The sequence below is a fragment of the Oryzias latipes genome, chromosome 5 (genome assembly GCF_053564925.1).
Source record: "Oryzias latipes strain Hd-rR chromosome 5, Olatipes_Hd-rR_3.1".
NCBI classification, from domain to species: Eukaryota; Metazoa; Chordata; class Actinopteri; order Beloniformes; family Adrianichthyidae; genus Oryzias; species Oryzias latipes.
The window spans coordinates 22,266,951-22,283,008 of NC_136241.1; the positions used below are offsets into that span (position 1 = coordinate 22,266,951).

A 16,058-nucleotide genomic window follows, 5' to 3' on the forward strand; every position below is an offset into this window, starting at 1 on the left:
ATTTTTTTTTAATTGGTGAAATTTGACAAAGGCTGACAGCACTGGGAGGCTGTTTATGAAAGACATTTTGCTGAGGTAGCAGTAATTGTAGCTGATGGCTGAACTTTTTTTCTTCTTTTTTTTGATTAAGTGCATTAGTTAGTAAGACACTTTTGTGCATGCATATGCTGTTCTGAGGATCTGAAAAATATTTCTAAAGACAGAAAACGCTTTCACATTGTGCAAAATATATTTTGTAGTTGTAATTTATTCTGCTCATGGTCAAATAATTCACACATTCACACGTTTTTACATCTTTCTACTCAAGGACAAATTAGTAATGCAAAAGCACAAAATACTTCTGCACTCAAGTTGATTCTTACAGATGTACAAATGTTGTTCAAAATGTATTACATTTGTGAACATCATTTTACAAACACAAAATACTTGTGAAAGGAATATAACTCCATATCAACCTCCAAACCTGAAAGATTGTTCAAAACAACAACCCATACACTGGCCAATTGAAGTCCACTTGCTTGCCTAACTTAAAAAGAAAATCTCAGAATTAAATTCACATTGGAGGAAATAAATTGTTACATAAAATGCTAATTTGATTTTGAAAATAAAATCTATAGAAAGGATAACTAGCTACGTTACCCAGTTTTGTCCCTTAATGTCAGAATTTATTTCCAGTTATTTAAAAAAAAAAAAGTCTTCAGTTTTTTTACATTCGAGGTGACTCTAGATTAAGTGGAGTCTTAAAGGAAAGGCTTCATAACAAATTAGCATGTTTAGAATCAGGTGATGATCGGGATGCCAAGGTCATTTAGTTTTGCAGTCACCTTAACTGGTGTTGAAAGCAGAGCTTTAATCCAGAAAAAGCTGCAACCCAGATGTTGCAAAGTGCTATGAAGAGCTATGTCAATGGCTGGTCAATGTATCTATTAGGTAAACGGGCGAACTGTAGACAGTTAAGCATGTGAGGGATCGCGGTGTTATTAAGCGTGAGAACTTTTCCAATGCACTTCAGTGCTCCTGGGCCATAGTAATTGTTAATGGTTGATAACTCGGGGAGTGCCATAATGAGGCTAGACTTAAACACCTGGGGGACCTTTGCTAGTTTTACAGATTGATTGAGGGTGTCTTTCTACACACCTGCTAATTATGCGGTGCAGGCCTTAAAGACTCTTGGTGAGACGCCATCTGGTTCTGCTGCCTTCCACAGCCTTTTGTGGGGCCTTTATGGCCCGCATTTAAGTCGCCTGTGGTGTGATGTCCTCAGGGTCAAAGCTGATGTGCAAGCTGTTAAGGGTATCAGGTAACATGCTGTCCTTAACCCCCCTGTTTGAGCTCTTCCTGTTCTTTGTGACAGACCGGATACCATCCACACACTACATGTGTTTTTTTGTGGTGTTGGGCTGTTCCGGTCAATGGAAGTAAGCCCTTTTGGCAACCTTAATTAAAGTAACTGACATTGTCACTGTCTGTACCCCTCACTACCCTCTTGTTGAAGGGCACACATCTGTCTCTGATTTTCCTGTAAACATCAGCAGTGAAACACAAATGTTGATTAGGGAGCCTACACAGCTCTACATAGGACACAGATTGATGTACACCACCCAATACAAGTCAGAAATATGGTTTAATCATTTGTAACCCTTGTGCTATCCTAGGCACTTTAATGTTGGGAGTTGGGTCATCTAGACCCACTAGACAGTGCGCTGAACCTTTTTTCTTCAATGGTTTGTGATCTTCACTGGTGTCCATGGATTACATGAAATTTTTCCACCTTTATCCACCTTTGTCATGGTAGGGAGAACACGTCAATGTAAGGGTGGGGTCATCTAAGATAGCACAAGGGTTAAACACATTTTGCTGTTCCACAGACATTTTACGTCACCTGCTTTTTGTTTCGTTTTTTCTTTTTCCAGGAGGCCATCATCTCTCCCGTCTCTCCTGATGTGCTGTACCTATTTCGAGTGCAGGCCATCTGCAGGAACGACATGCGCAGCGACTTCAGCCAAAGCATCCTCTTCAGAGGTGATTATAAACTCCCCCAAGATACTCCTTAACATCTTAAAGACCATTTCATTTCTATTTCAAACAGCCTCTTTAATTGGTTGATTGTTTAACTGGTTGGTTGCTAATGATAATGTTTACTCTGAGGCTATTTGATGACAATCCCACAGATTTCCTCTAAAAGTTAACACCTTTTAATGTATCCTGTGTTTCAGCAAACACCACCAGAATCTTTGAAGGGACACGGATTGTAAAAACCGGCATGGTAAGGATGGCAAGTTTCATGAAATTATCATTTTACTTGAATATTGGAATTGTAAAGTCTTAAATATTTAGAAATAACAGTTTACAGATTGATTTATTTAGATTTAGATTTATTTATTTATTTATCCCACAAATGGGAAATTTCCTTGTCACAGTAGCATGTAGTTTGGCACAAGCATGTACAGACAGTAATGACGAGTTATCAAATACACATTTTGAACAGATTTTGAACACATTACACATTATGACTTTCATACAAGGTTTGCAGGACTAATTTTGAAACTTTTTTTGTTTTTAATTGAAGAACCTCAGTCAATTTTAGGATTAGAATTTTTTTTATTATGAAAATATTTAATTAGCTTATTTCTTTTCTGTTCTGGCCTTTTTCATAATTCTAATTCATCTAAGTGCATTTTCTTTTTTAGAATGCAAAATATCCATGAACTTGAGCTTAAAGATTCTTAAATAAATTATTTATAATTTAACTTAATTAGATTTTATTTAATCTTTTATGTCGGTGATGGTGGGGTCATCCCACCTTTCCAGACCGCTGCAAATGCTGCAGTGGACAGAAAAAGTTTGGCTCCTTTTTATTTAAGGATCTCTTTGTCTTGCAGCCCACAGTGTCTCCAGCCTCCTCTGCTGACATGGCCCCTATCTCCTCTGGCTCATCCACCTGGACTTCTGCTGGCATTCCTTTCTCTTTTGTCTCCATGGCAACAGGCATCGGACCATCCTCCAGTGGTAGTCAGGCAACAGTGGCATCCGTGGTGACCAGTACTTTACTGGCTGGCCTTGCCTTTAGTGGGGGCGTCATCTCATCGTTCCCCAGCTCTGTTTGGCCGAGCGCCGGATCAAATCGTAACCCCGTCCCCTCATGTCAGAACACCAGGGATGCTTCCTCCTCTTCTGCTGTGACCGCCACAGCCAGTGATGAAGGAGGCACTGAGGGAGATGAGGACAACTGTCAAAATGAGGATGTAGAGGAAGAAGACAAGGAAAAAGACAAGAAGAAGAAAAGGCGGGAAGACATGGATGAGGATGGGGCAGAGGACGACAATCCTGCAAAGAATCAGAGGAAACAGGATCCACCTGATAGTCCACCAATTAAAGAAAAGCAGCTAGAGGGGAAGACCCTTCAAGCTCAACCTTTCACCACAGAGGTCACTGCTGAGGTTTCTGCATTTCCTACCTCGAAAAACCCTGGTAAGTATTGATGAGTGGGTCCTGATAGATGCTTTCTGACATCTGCTGTTGTTTAACTCCCAAATGTGAATGCAATTATTTTTGGTTATATTATAACCATGACGGGCTGCACGGTGGCGCAGTGGTTAGCGCTCTTGCCTCACAGCAAGAAGGCCCCTGGTTCAAGTCCCGGCTGGGGGACATGAAAAATACATCAATGGGGGACCTTTCTGTGTGGAGTTTGCATGTTCTCCCCGTGTATGCGTGGGTTTTCTCCGGGATCTCCGGCTTCCTCCCACTGTCCAAAAACATGCTTCATAGGTTAATTGGCAACTCTAAATTGTCCATAGGTGTGAGTGTGAGAGTGCATGGGTGTGTGATTGTGGATGTTCTACCCTGCGACAGACTGGCAACCTGTCCAGGGCATCCCCTGCCTACGACCAAGTAGCCGGGATAGGCTCCGGCAGCCCCGTGACCCCGAAAGGGACAAAGCGGTACAGAAAATGAAGGAATTATAACCATGACCAGAGTTTGAGTGGGGTCAGAACGTCGTTGTTAAAGAAGTCTTACACAGCAGTGACAACTGAAAATATGGAATAAGTTCTAATCCAGGGCTGCACGGTGAAGCAGGTCAGCGCCCTTGCCTCACAGCAAGAAGGTCCTGAGTCAAATCCCATTCGATGCTTTTCTGCGTGAAGTTTACATGTTTACAGTACCTGGGTTGGTTCTTGTGGACCTGTGATCCTGAAAGGGATTTAACAGGTTCTGAAAATGGATGGATGGATGTTTTGATTCAGTTGAACCAGACAGATTCAAATTATACAAAACTAAACCAGACTGATCTAAACCATGAGCTGTATCATTCTTAACTGTAAGCTACGTTCACACTGCCATCAGCAACAGACATTCAAGTGGCCGCTTCCATTGAAAAGTCTATGTAAACACACTTAAACACGCCTTTTACATCCAAGACTCTAGCATTCATGCATAGCTACGCATTTTACACCATTTTTTAAACCCTTTTTAACTCCTATTGGTCAAACTTCGACCAATAGGGGACTCAGATTTGGTAACTACATTAGCATGGTGTGCTTTTTAATTCACATTTTAAATGTGACGATGAAGGAGAAATTAAAAAATGCAGTTTGTTCGCGGGAGGACTTGTATGAAACAAGTCTTTCATATATCAGAATAGCCCTGTGAAAGAGAAAACCTGTGGCAACATTCACGAAGTTTGTACCTAAAGCCTCTTCCAACTTTAGGTGGTAAACATGTGGTAGTAAACAGTAAAAAAAGAAAAAGCCCCCCCCTGCTTTTATAGTGTAAACACCAGGGGCTAAATGTGTGTTTGGCACATTTTTTAATGTTTAAACGCTAGGTGTATATGTATCTTAAGATTCTAATAAAAAAAAAGGGACACATGTTTGTTTCTGAAAAAGAAAGAACATGAATGATCTTACATTCATTAGCATTTTAATTGCCAAAGTAACCAAAATGTTGTTTACCCTGCAGGTTACCAGACAAATGTTGCTCAGGTGTGTACATGTAAGAACAAGGGACACATTCGTGTTTGTGAGTAATTCATAGAGGAGCCAAAGGAGCTTCATCAAGCACATCCCATTTTTGTGCTGGTGTTCCTCGTTAAAATCCGTCTCTCCAGTTGTTTTGTCCACACCCCCCACCCCGCATTACCCTTTCTTATTTCTTCCTGCTCTGATCCCAGTTCTGGCCTAGTTTCACACATGTCTGGAGGAGCTGGGGCTGCGAGAGGCTGCAGGGAGGAAAGAAGATTCAGCTTATTTGTAGCCATGTGTGCGTGTATGGGGAATTGAAGCTTGCTGCACATTAATAAATGCATGCATGTGTTCTGTGTGTGCTGGTGATGGTGTTTGGCAGAGAGCTGGAATTATTACAGAGCTGGAGAACAGTCGCTTTTATGTGTGCACGTATAAAAAAGTGGGGGCCAATGGTGGTTTTACCTGGAAAGGTCCCGTCTGATGTGTGGTTCAGCTCCAGGCAAAGCTCCAGATCAACTATCAGGGTCTGGGTGGTGTGGAAGCTCAGCCCAAAAACTGAGGGAGCTTCACTGAACGCAGGCATCATCTGGAGTTTTTCAGGAGTCAAATGGATGCTCCAGCGGTTACCATGGACACCTTGCAGAAAGAGATTAGTCTGATTTCTCATTCATCCTCTTCATTGTCAGCGGCAGAAATAACTATTGAAGACTTGGTGTCTTTGTGTGGGTGTTTACTGCGTGGGCTTAGTAACCAGGTGACACTCCACTTTCTGGAGTTGCCTGCGTCTTAAATGTCATGTAATTATCTAATCCCCCCCCTGGTTCCCACAACTGGGGTGGGAGATCAGAGAAACCTGAGATCGATATCTCCAAGAGCACATCGGCATTAAAGGCTGCTGACGCTTAAAAGGAGAGATGATTTACATGAAAGAGTGGGGGTTTGCAAGCCCGGTTCAGGCAGGTCCACATTCTCATCGGAGAATGCTGAGTGTGCAAAGCTCTAAGCGTTGGCCCAGCTCAGCTGAGAATTGCTCCAACATCCTCTGCTGACTGTGGGGTTTAATGTTGGATTTTCATGCCCAGGAAAAGAACATGAACAGAAGCACTTGATTTTTAAACAAAAAGTTTTGGTTAAAACGTTAAACTGAAACTACAAAGACGAAAAATTCCAGCTGCAGGGAGGCAACGTTCATTTAGGTTTTTCTTCTTAATGAAGCTTTCAGTAGTAACGTGATCATCTTAATTCAGGAGTGGAGGTTGTTCCAGAGCAACTCCACGCATGCAGCTTGATGAAGAATCCTTTTTTCCTCCTCCTGTTTTCTTCTGGAAGCCCCTTAAACATCATAAAACATCTTTTTATTTCCAACTCCTTCATCCTTTGATTCCACCTTCTCCTGTCCAGACAGTCTCAAACTTTCTTTCCAGATTGGAGGAGAACAGTTTAAGAGATGCCATCTACATTCTGATTGATGTCCTGGTTCTGGTTCCTAAAAGGTCATGTTTAAAACCTAATTAGAAAAGGTGGATTCCTAGGTTCTTAGATGAGTGAATCCTACTGGGTCTGGAATGCAGTAGGACAGTCAGTCAATCCCTCTTTCCACACGGCATGATGCCACCTCCTCTATGTTATTTGTAAGTAGCTCTTTTCCAAAACATCCAATACTTACATAAAAAAAAGAAAAAAGGACATTGAAAACAAAGTATTATAGGGTTAAAGTGCAACAGGATGAGAAAAAATATGTGATCATTTAAGTTAAAAATAAAAATCCATAAAACTTATATTGCCAAAATTTCACCTATAATTTCCCAAAACATGATTTAGTGTAATTCAATAAAAAATATATTTTGCATTGTAAGATTAACTCAACTCAGCATTTATAAGTTAGCAGAAAATTCTTCTAAAGAAAAGAGAGGAAGGAATTAAGAGAAACCAAGACAAGAAGGGAAATAGAGGAACTGTTTTTACTCTTCTACAACCCGTCTCCAAGAACCTAAATGGGATACTTTGGTTTTACAATTTCCCATTACAGTTGTCTGAAATGTCTTTAAGTTCTCCTTAATGCACAACAGAGAGATTTCTCCTGCAGAACTCAACTCTATCTATGAAGAAACAATTCATAGTTTTCTTTTTAAGATGATCCACAATGAGAGTGAGAAACATCAACCATGTCAATAAAGACAATCATAAGTTATGGTATTTATTCAAATCATGTGTGATGTGATAACGGTCTAAATGAGCGATATGCAAGACTTTGCTGTAATAATTCAGCCAAGAAATGTGGTTTATGAATTTTTGAATTAATAATTCTTGCCTTCTGTGGTTTTCCCTTAATCTGCTCTTATGAAATAATTGAGATCAGTCAAGCACTGTTTAACTTATTTACAAATTATTAAGAATCTTCTTGAAAATTGTCTAATAATATTTCAATATTTGAAAACTGACTGATAAGTTTAATTAAAATGTCAGGATTGTTTTTTCTTTCCAACAGGTGATTTCAGAAAAAAGGTTTGCTCATGTCTCCATGTCTTTTTTTCCCCAACTGGCTCACATTTTTTTTCTTCCAGTCATACCTGTCAGGGAATGACTTGAACTCCTTCCTCTAGCTTTGATTTTTTAGGAACGCTCACTTATGTTTGTTATATGAAAGTCTAATCTGTGAAAAATTTAGATTTTTACAGGTAAAGATTATTTCAATGTGCAGCAGTGACACTGTGATCATCTTCTTTGTTGTCTATATAATTGATGTAATGTCTATATATAATTGATGTAATGACCGTACGTATGTGTGGGAGGGGTTGGGAGGGGGATGGCCTAAAAAACTGTCCCTAATTCACCAAATATGATGCATCTTTCAGAAAGCATTTGTGGTTTTCAACATGATTTATGCAACTTTGCATAATTTTGCTGTTTTCATAATGTAAGAGCTTGGCAGCTGACTGCCCCCCTTACACACACCCCCCTCCCTTGAGCAGAGAAATTACCACAAACAGACCCCTGGAGCTGCAGAGATGCAGTTTTGGTGCTCAGCCGTGTCAAATATTCATTTAGAGTCTAATGGAGCGTGGCCTGCACAAGGGAGACTCATGGTGCTGAAGCAAAGGCCGGCTGTCTGGAACATCTCAAATGATCTTTGATTGAAAACACGGCTTCATGCTCCTCCTGCTTTCACATCAGCTTCACTCCTCACTCCCTTTCCTCCTTAGCTGAATTTGGCGGAGGGAAGTTGAGGCTGCGGGAGGAGAAGGACAGCAAACATGGCGATGGCAGTGACAGCAGCTGTGTGAAGGTAAGTGAAACTCATGGAAAAATGCCTTCATAACATTAATGACATCAATTACAATATAGTTTCCTCCTGGTTCAAAAGTATCAGTCTTATTCAGAACAGATAAAACGTTCCATCCATCTTGAATGAATGGGAGTAATTTCTTCTTGTGATCTATCGTTTTCATGCCTTTCAAATGTCAATATTACGATCTTTTAAACAACAGGGTGGAAGGAAAGATCAGTGTGATACAAAAGTGCTCCTACACAGTTACCCCCAGAGGCTGGAGCCCACCCTACCAGTCCTCAGTTTGACCCCTGGGTCCTCTGTGACCCAGCTGCCTGGCGTTTCCTGCAGGTAAAGTTTCTCTGTAAGATACTCTGATCACCACTGTGCAGCAGTTAACACAGCCCCCCTGCAGAAACACAACCCCCCCTGGATTTCCTGGTTTTAAGCTATGACTGTTTGTTGCAGTTCTAAGGTGGAGCAGGCAGGAACCCACACCTACACCAACAGGAGCCTGCAGCAGATCAGAGACGGAAGAACCACAGACATCTTCAACCTCCTCCTCTCTCAGAGCAGCTACCTCCTTCACACCGAGGTTTGTTTGAGTGAAACTTTGAACGATTTTTATTCAGGCCTACATGAATGTATGAAAAAGTTCCAATTAAATATTAAGTAGAAATGTAAAAGTGGACAGATTTGAGTTGCTTAATTACTTTTATTTAAATTTAGAAGTTTGTGAAAATGCTTATTTACTTAACATTACTCAGAAGAAGTCAAACAAATGTCTTCAAAAAAGAATAACTAGAGATCTCTGTCTGTCCAGTTTACCTGCAAAATGACTCCCATTGAGGCTCTGGGAGTCATTTTGGAGGAGGAAACATCAAGCAGCCAGCTGCACCGCCTCTTCAGCAGCCTCCTGTCATTGGGACACAGAAATCATGTGGAGAAACACCTCAGGGTGAGGGTTTGTCATCACACCAGTTCTGCCTCAGTGCTCAGAAATGACTCCCTTTTCTCAAATGTGGATCTGCTGTTTAGAACAACAGTGGAGCCAAATGACAGAAATGTAAAGGCCTAGTTTTCTCCCCAGTCACCAACAGTCCACACTGATTCTGCTGAATGCTGTTTTTGAACCAGAACTGTTCTGTTAGAGCGATCATTAAACTCTCTGTCCCTCCTGTTTCAGCGGTTACCCAAAGCCAGACTTAAAGAATACTTCGACACTAAGAAGAGCAAAAAGAATGATGGAAGCTCCTCTGTGGTGCCATGTAAGCGTTTAGTTCTTTATTACCGGCATACTATACTATACTATACTATACTGTCACTATGACATTATTACATTGTCAGAAGGAAGTCAGAAATGCAGATCCTTCAGCTTCATCAGAACTCAATGTCTCAGCATGAATGAAACTCGCAGTTTCAGATGATCACCTGCATTCAAACCTTCAGAAAGTTGGTGGTTAAACAGCATAGATACTGTTAAGCAGGGAGATTTGTTTTTTTGCTCAGCACAAAGTCCTTATTCCTGCAGAATATGATCATGTGAACAGAACGCTAACTCCTCTGTGGAGAAGGAATTTGTGAATCTGGAACTGATCATTTTTCTTAATGTTTAATTTGTTAGGTAAAAGGTTTGGGGACTAATTTCTTAGCATTCCAACTTTGGTTTTAATTCTCATATATTATATATAATTCTATAAATAATTCTATTATTCTAATTCTTATTCTTTACTGGTATACACGCAACCCAGTAGGATGGAGGGTATAGCTTGATGAAGGACCACACCATCTGACAGCAGAGACAGGGTTCTAAGGCTCCAAACATGTTGAGGGGCAACATGTCAGCTGATGAAGTGAAGTCCATGAAGAGGGCTTGTTAGTCTGTAGCTTTTCTTCAGACTCCCTTGAAGTTTGAGGATATTGAATAAAAACCAGGTTTGCACCGTAAAATATGTTGTTTACGGGACTCTTGAGTTTCTATATTTTACTGCAGTTTGTCTGCTCAAGATAATAGATGAACTTGGGCAGAAGTAGAGCTTGAACCAGCTCAGGGGGAAAGGCTTTTCAGCAGCTTCAGTGTTCAATCAGGATGTACGACTATGGAGTTGCAAATCTTTTCTGAAAACACAGGGGGGAAAAACAAAGAAATTCTTACTTTTTTGTAAATGTGGCCCTATTACCCCTCCCCTCATGCTTTCTCTTTGTGTTTCTGTGAGCAGCACGACAAGCCAGCTTGGACCAAACTCCCCCACCTGCCGTCCAGGGCGCCCCGTCCACCACGGTCAGCTCCTCTTCTGTCAGTCTCTCTTACGTCAGAAGGGTCAGATCAAAGTCTGACGACAAAGACTAACACATCAGAAGAACAGAAACACACAACACACTGTGTCGTCATCACTGAGCAGAACTGAGACAAAAGAAGGAGGATCATTTGCATCAGTGTGCAGACCTCCATGGACATCTCAGGTGTTTTGTTCACATGCTGAGAGCAAAGACATCAGAGTAGATCTCAGAGAAATACCTGCTGCAAGTCCACATGTGAGGATTATAAAGATCCATCTGTAGTCCATCACTCTGCAGAGAAAAAGACAGTCATCCCACCAGCAGGTCTCCTAGCAAGTTCAGCTCCAAATTAAGATGCAAAAACCCAAGAGATTTGTCTCCGACTCTGTTGACTTTAGTGAGCATGCTGACGTCAGAGTCCATGACTTCTGAATCGGTTTCCTCTGTGTTTACTGTGTGAAGCTTAAAGCTGGAAAACCCAGCACAGCAGATTTCACAAGAAGGGGAAGACAGGAAAACTCTGTTCTGGCTCTGAACGGGTTTCAGGTTCTCTTTCACAGCAGTGAGAGTTGACCTCAGGGGTTTTCTCTGCAGGCTTTGTTCACATCAAAGCTGTAGTCAAATCATTGATTTCTTGTCTTCTCAACTATTTTGTGTCTTTTTATGTCTTCTTTTACCTGACAACCAGGATGAGCCCTCAGTGGGGATTCATGACATACAAGACTGGAGGAGGCTGAACCCTGAGCTTCCCTCCCCTGAGCTCATCATCAAAGAAGACGCTGCCCTGCGAGATGGACCAGCCGTCACTCAGTAAGTCTGAATCATTTATGCTATGTACAGAAGCAGCTTTAACGCCTGGGGTAACACGTTTGCATGAGCTTTAATCTGCTACAGATCTGCTACAACTGGCTGTAAGGGGCTGCACGTTCCTTTCAGTCATCACAGAACTGATCCACAAACCACTGCCCCTGTGGGATGTTCCTGTAAGCATGCATCCCACAGTGCATGATTCACACGTTACATAAGTGATGGGAAACCGAAAAGTTTACAGGGTTTGGAGTGGTCCTATAGAAAAACAAAAGGCATCTCCATCTCTTAAGCATTATGAGAAACTCTTTATTTAAATTTTTGCTTGTAAATGTTGCAAATTTCACTTCCTGTGGCTCCTCTAAAGCAGGGGTCCACAACCTTCAACACTTAATAACTCGGATCAATTTCTCACCGACCACAACCCTGCAAGAGCCACAATGTCTTCCTTCACCCTTTAGATAATTAAGACACTGATTCGGATTTTGTATTGTTACTTTTATGAACAATATAAATTAACTGCATAAACATAAGAGAGAATAGCCTTTTTTTTATATGAAATTGCTTCTAACTTTTGACAGTGGTTCAAATGACTTCCTTTTCAAATAAAAGACACACTGTCACATAGGATCATCTCAATGCAGCAATAGTGGTAGGTAGTGTGATGTCAGCAGTGATATAAAAACAGTGTGTACTGCATTTCTGCCAGAAATTCATAAATCTAACTACCAAATACATAAATCAGAGCTACTTAATTGACCCTAACCACATTTTTTTTAACCATATCACACTTGAATTTGCTCAGAAAAAGAAAGCTCACCTTATAATCTGGTGTCTTATTGTGCTTACCGACCTCTAATTGATCTTCTGTGGTAAATAGGGGTCAAGAATCTGTCAAATGTTTTAGTGCACTTTTGTTAAACTATAAAACTGAACCGCTTAATGGATTGTTGGAGCATAGTGAGTAGTGTAGTCAGGGACCTTGCAGAGTGATTTACTGTTCTTCAACTGTTTGTGAATGAGTTGAATAAAGTTTTAATTGGTTTACTTTCCCCTTTTTTTCTTCTTTCATTTTATTTTAGTTACTTTTTAAAATAAAAAAAACTATTTTTATTTAACTAGAAAGTCACAGTGGAGGGCTAAAATACCCATATATTCTCATCATGGGCTCATTAAAGACACCTGGTTTATCACCTGGTTATGACAATATTGATAGTAATTTGTTAAAATCAATCTATGTCTTTATTATTAAACCACTGACATATGTTTTTAATCTCTCTCTGGTCAATGGTACTGTACCCATTGAGCTAAACAGAGCAAAAATTACGCCAGTTTATAAAGATGATGATCCAACCCACTTCAATAATTATAGACCAATTTCTGTGTCACCAGCTGTTTCTAAGATTTTTGAAAAAATTGACTATCAAAGATTAATGGATCATCTTGAAAACAATACCATATTATACCGTTACCAGTACGGTTTTAGGAAAAAACATTCCACTTACATGGCACTGGTGCATTTAATTACTGAAATCTATAAAGCAAAAAATAGAAAAGAGAACACAGTTGGTATCTTTTTAGATTTGTCAAAGGCATTTGACAATGTTAACCATACTATTCTTTTGGATAAACTTGCACTTCTTGGCATCACAAACAACTTTACTTTGGTTTACTAGTTATTTAACTGATCGATATCAAACCGTAAACTATAATGGACTAGAGTCCTCACCCCTTCCTCTACAATGTGGTTTACCAGAAGGTTCCATTTTGGGTCTTCTGTTATTTTTATTATATGTCAATGATCTACCCAATGCATCAGTTAAACTTTCTAAAATATTATTTGCAGATGACACCAGTGTATTCTATTCCCATAAGGATTTAGATACTCTTAACTATGTTGTAAATGATGAACTTGACAACATATCTACTTGGTGCAAAGCTAACAAATTGTCACTCAATATAAAAAAAACACACTTTTTATTGTTTGGTCTAAAATCAAATGCCGTGGATTTCTCTTTTAAAATACAAATTGATAATAGTGGATGAATCCTTATCCTGGAAACCTCATGTTACTTTTATTAGTACAAAAATTGCCAAAATGGTGGGTATCCTAGGTAAAACCCGTCATTTGATGAATACAAAGGTTGCAATTATGTTGTACTATTCAATGATATATCAATATATTAGTTACTGCAATATTGTTTGGGCTAGTACACATCAAACTAAACTTGAACCTATTGTGCGTCTACAAAAACGAGCTCTGAGAATAATATTCAATGTAGGACATAGGCATTCATCTCAACCTTTGTTTTGTCAGGCCAGTGTCCTGAGTATCTATCAAGTCAACCAACTTCAAACTGGTCAGTTTTTTTTTTCAATTCTATTGGAAAACTTCTTCCCCAACATTTCACCAACATGTTCAATTTTAATAATGAATTTCATGAATATCCCACTCGGGGTGACTGTCTCATCAGAGCACCTTTCTTTCGAATAACTCAGTCACAGTTTAGTGTATATACGGAGAATGTAAAATTTGGAACAGTCTTCCTTCCTCTTTCAAAGTACTTTAACAAACTCATTTTAAAAAAATTCTATAAAGCTTTCTTCTTAACAATGGTACTTTTCCATATGGCATGTATTTTTAGTTTGATAAAAGAATGTAAGTGCATGAATTGAATATGCATTGATTTTTTATGTATTGTATTTACTGAAGGGTATTGTTTTTTAGCTTATAGACTCATTATGGTGGTTGCCACATGTTAAGCCCCTTGTGGGTTTTTGGCAACCATCCATCACATCCGCATTGTTGTATATTCTGTTTTTATTTACTTTTTTGATATGTGATAAATGAAATAAATAATTTTAAAAAGTCCTCATCGATCCAGTGGAAACATCCAGATCACAGAGCCACCCCCATCTTCAAAGCTCCCACCAACACACGGTTGACCATGAAGGCCAAAAACTGCAGCTGCATATTTCCTGATCTGTTTGTGCATTTCATCCCGTCAGTGTCCTTCTACTCCAAAAGACAAATTATCAGCTTTCAGCAGTCGTCTCATCCTATGTTGTGTTGTTTTTCTTTTTGTGTGTTGCAGGTGTGTGTCAGCATGTGTGGGTCTGCTGCTGAAAAGCAAAGGCATCAACCACATTCATCAAATGTTTATCAGAGGGATGAAACCAGACGTCTTTACAGACCAGAGCCTGCCTGCAGCTCAGGTGATGTTCGTCTGTCTGTCTGAGTTTATGTCTCGGCTGCAGCGTTGTTGACTGCACATGTTCTCCTGTTTAGGGGTGGGTGGGGTTTGAAGCAGTAATGAAGTTTAGAGCAGGAACCCTCTGGTACAGCATGCAATTACTTTTTGAGTTTTACTGTCATTTCTACACTTTGAGCATCTCTGTTGTTATAACTTTTCTGCAGATAAAAATGTGTTTTCAAGAAAAATTATATTCTATTGGATTTTGCCAATAAATATTACATATAAATGTTCTTTTGACAGCTGTCAAACCATGAAACACTTTACTTTTTCTGTGAATATTCAGTGATCTTTAGGCCCGACCCAGTTACATCCTCACTGCATAAACTGCGTGACCTTCAGGCACTGTCAGGACATCCTGGATCTCATTTCATTCTCTCCTCTCCCTGAAAACTTTCAGAACCAGTACCAGTGTCTCTGTGAGGTTCTGTTCAGCATGGTTACACAGAGGAGTCCAACTCGGGTCTTCAGGGGAGGAACTTTAACAGGACTCTAGAGTCCCATTTCCACCGAAAAGAGAAGATCTGAGTACCCAAGTCTGGTGTCCCACTGGTCCAAGTCTGTCTGGATTTCCATGGAACTCTTGTGGATTTTTTGAGGCCTTTTTTGCCAGATTCTTGGTTAAAAGAAATACTCTGATAACTTTTTTACACTGAGACAGTTTTGGATATTTTCCTTTTTTTCCCCCCATTTTTTGTCTCGGTCTTATTGAAGGACTCTCAGCTGCAGGTTTGGGTTTTAGGACAGCACAGGGAGGGGGGGGGGGGGTAACACTTTGTGTCTTTTCTTGTTGCACTATGACCTGTGAGTGTTACTGCCGTCATTAAAGCTGACCCATGGCTTCTCCGCACTCAGATGATTTTGTATTTATTTTTTGTCAAACGCCACATCCTCAGCTGCTTCTGAAGTACCGTCCACGCACCCCAACCCAGATGTTACAGAGGACAAACCCTGGGGCTTTGCTGGCTCCGATCATTTCACTTACTGACCCACAGAACCAGGATCTGGGTGTGCTGCCGCAGACACCTCTGCTGACCCTTAGCGGTGTTTCAACTACTACTGTGAACTTTTATGATTCTTTCTTTGTATAATTCAATTATGCTTTTAATATATGGGAATTCTGTATGTATACATATATGAATATACACTTACCATGATGACGTTGTGAATTTTGTTTATGTTCTTTGTAATTTCCAACACTCGCATAAACATTTAGCTCACATTTATTTGCCTGGATCACAAAGTAATTATGTTAATGTACCAGTTAAGCATAAATATGAACACTCACTGGCCATTTTATTACACACCTGTCCAACTGCTCGTTAATGCAAATTTCTAATCAGCCAATCACATGGCAGCAACTTACTGCATTTAGGCATTTAGGCATGCAGACATGGTCAAGACGGTCTGCTGCAGTTCAAACCAGCATCAGAACGAGGAAGAAAGGTGGTTGGAGTGTTTTGAATGTGGCATGGCTGTTGA

At 40.1% G+C, this 16,058-nt stretch overlaps 1 protein-coding gene across 2 annotated transcripts in view; it reads left to right on the forward strand.

Moving 5' to 3' along the window:
* Positions 1-15,733, forward strand: part of LOC101160156 (receptor-type tyrosine-protein phosphatase gamma) — a 231,765-nt gene extending 216,032 nt beyond the window's left edge. For both annotated transcript variants that reach the window (XM_078947503.1, XM_023955062.2), the window contains exons 10-21: positions 1,914-2,022; positions 2,217-2,266; positions 2,883-3,471; positions 8,171-8,253; positions 8,456-8,586; positions 8,704-8,830; positions 9,059-9,193; positions 9,422-9,503; positions 10,455-10,516; positions 11,204-11,325; positions 14,418-14,538; positions 14,977-15,733. In XM_078947503.1, coding sequence (XP_078803629.1) covers positions 1,914-2,022; positions 2,217-2,266; positions 2,883-3,471; positions 8,171-8,253; positions 8,456-8,586; positions 8,704-8,830; positions 9,059-9,193; positions 9,422-9,503; positions 10,455-10,516; positions 11,204-11,325; positions 14,418-14,538; positions 14,977-15,072 — 1,707 coding nt within the window. In that variant the 3' untranslated portion in view covers positions 15,073-15,733. The remainder of the gene's footprint in view (positions 1-1,913; positions 2,023-2,216; positions 2,267-2,882; positions 3,472-8,170; positions 8,254-8,455; positions 8,587-8,703; positions 8,831-9,058; positions 9,194-9,421; positions 9,504-10,454; positions 10,517-11,203; positions 11,326-14,417; positions 14,539-14,976) is intronic.
* The last annotated feature ends 325 nt before the right edge of the window (positions 15,734-16,058 follow it).